This window comes from Haliaeetus leucocephalus, unplaced genomic scaffold, assembly GCF_000737465.1.
Source record: "Haliaeetus leucocephalus isolate CR32 unplaced genomic scaffold, Haliaeetus_leucocephalus-4.0 Scaffold0, whole genome shotgun sequence".
NCBI classification, from domain to species: Eukaryota; Metazoa; Chordata; class Aves; order Accipitriformes; family Accipitridae; genus Haliaeetus; species Haliaeetus leucocephalus.
In genome coordinates, this window is record NW_010972436.1 from 29,959,305 (window position 1) to 29,961,123 (window position 1,819).

Sequence of the window (1,819 nt, forward strand, 5' to 3'; positions counted from 1 at the left end):
CTGCCTCCCCTCGGCGGTAAGCAAGACCCCCCCTCACCACAGGGCTGCCCTCTGCAGGCAGGGTGCGGGCAGCCGGGGACTGGGGGCTGTGTCCCCCCCCTACTCCACGTCCTCCATCCCGGCAGATCCCTGCTACCGCCCGCTGGGCATCGCCTCCCTGCCGGACAGCAGCTTTGCCGCCTCCTCGGAGCAGGCAGGGACCCCTGCCCATGCTGCCCGCCTCCACGGCGGTGACCCTGGGCAGGAGCTGCGGGGCTGGGCCCCCCTGGATGATGCCTACCCGGTGCTGCTCTCCGAGCCCCCCTTCCTGCAACTGGACCTGCTGGAGCCCACCAACATCACCGGTGGGTGCCCGTCCGGACCCCCGGGCATTGCCGGCGGCGGCGGTGTGGGTGGCGGTGCCGACACGTTGCTGCGCTGTCCCCTGGCAGGGGTGGTGGTGCAGGGAGCCGGCTCCTCCGACGCCTTCGTCACCGCTTTCCTGCTGCGGTTCAGCGCTGACGGCACCCGCTGGCACCGCTACCGCGAGGTCACCACCGACGGCCAGCCTGAGGCCAAGGTGCTGCCTGCGCCGGGGTGCGACCGCGACCGCGGGCGGGCATGGGGGGAGGCACGCGGCGAGCACCGGCTGCACGTGGAGCCATGGTTGCACGCACGGGGCCACGCACGTGGGTGCTCGTGCGCAGGCGTGCGCACCCCCCTGCCTGTCCCTGCCTGCACACCCCTGCCTGTGTCCCCCCTCCCTGTCCCCCCCCCTTCAGCTCTTCCAGGGTAACTGGGATGCCGGCACACCAGCGGTGCGGCTGCTGGGCCGCATGGTGCAGGCGCGGCACGTCCGCATCCTCCCCCAAGACTTCCACAACCGCATTGTCCTGCGCGCCGAGCTGCTGGGCTGCCCCCCAGGTATGGGAGGGGCGAGGGGGGACACGCCTTCATCCCCCACCATGGGACCCCTTCTCCTGCCCACCTCTGCCTTCTCCCCAAAGTGCCCCCTGCCCGGCTCGGGGCTGTGATGGTGCCAGTGATGCCGGTGCCGGTGCCAGTGACGATGCCAGTGGTGCCAGTGACTATGCTGGTGACGCCAAGCCAGCACCCCTGCGGCGTGGGGGAGTTCCGGTGTGGGAACGGGGGCTGCGTCCCCGGGGGTCCCCACGGTGCCCTGTGCGATGGCGTCGATGACTGCGGGGACCTCTCGGACGAGCTGCCCTGCGGTGAGCGGGGTCAGGGGCCTGGTGCCGCGGTGGGGGCAGCCAGCACCGCGGGGGGCCCGGGGCTGTGGCATGCTGCCCTTGACGATGACACTGCCCACCCCGTGCAGGGCTGGCCCCCCCGGTGACCACCCCAGTGCCCGGGCTGTGCCCGCCGTCCCACTTCACCTGCCCGGGCTCTGGCGGCTGCCTCCCAGCATCCCAGAGGTGCGACGGCATCTCCGGCTGCCCCGACGGTGCCGATGAGGCCGGCTGCGAGACCCCCGGCGCTGGCAGGTACCGGTGCTGGGACAGTGGTGGTCCCGCGGGAGCTGGGGGGGGTCGGGGTGGGCGACCCCTAATTGCCGCCTCTACTTCTTCCAGCCCCACGATGCCCATGGCAGCCGGCGTCCTGGTGCCGACCACCCAGCCGCCATCGGTGCCCCTGGCCACGGTGAGCCCTGGGGGGGCTGGGGGAGGGCAGTGAGGGGGTCTGGGGGACAGCAGTGGGTGATACCTGTCTGTCCCCATGCAGGTGTCCCCCGGGACGGGCACCCGGCTGACCCCCGAAGGTGCCAAGCCCACCCCCCCAGGTACCTGCCGTGGGGCAGAGCAGGGTGGGGGGCAGGACC

The 1,819-nt window shown here is 72.8% G+C and overlaps 2 protein-coding genes across 2 annotated transcripts in view; one reads left to right on the plus strand and one right to left on the minus strand.

The window, feature by feature from the left end:
• LOC104829357 (zinc finger protein 208-like) overlaps positions 1–1,819 on the minus strand; it is an 81,741-nt gene that overhangs the window by 39,178 nt on the left and 40,744 nt on the right. The gene's annotated exons all lie outside the window — the stretch shown is intronic.
• The window catches only part of SSPO (SCO-spondin), a 34,946-nt gene that overhangs the window by 19,229 nt on the left and 13,898 nt on the right, over positions 1–1,819 (plus strand). The window contains exons 37-43 of the mRNA XM_010562247.1: positions 126–344; positions 432–529; positions 762–903; positions 987–1,211; positions 1,319–1,484; positions 1,572–1,641; positions 1,723–1,780. Coding sequence (XP_010560549.1) covers positions 126–344; positions 432–529; positions 762–903; positions 987–1,211; positions 1,319–1,484; positions 1,572–1,641; positions 1,723–1,780 — 978 coding nt within the window. The remainder of the gene's footprint in view (positions 1–125; positions 345–431; positions 530–761; positions 904–986; positions 1,212–1,318; positions 1,485–1,571; positions 1,642–1,722; positions 1,781–1,819) is intronic.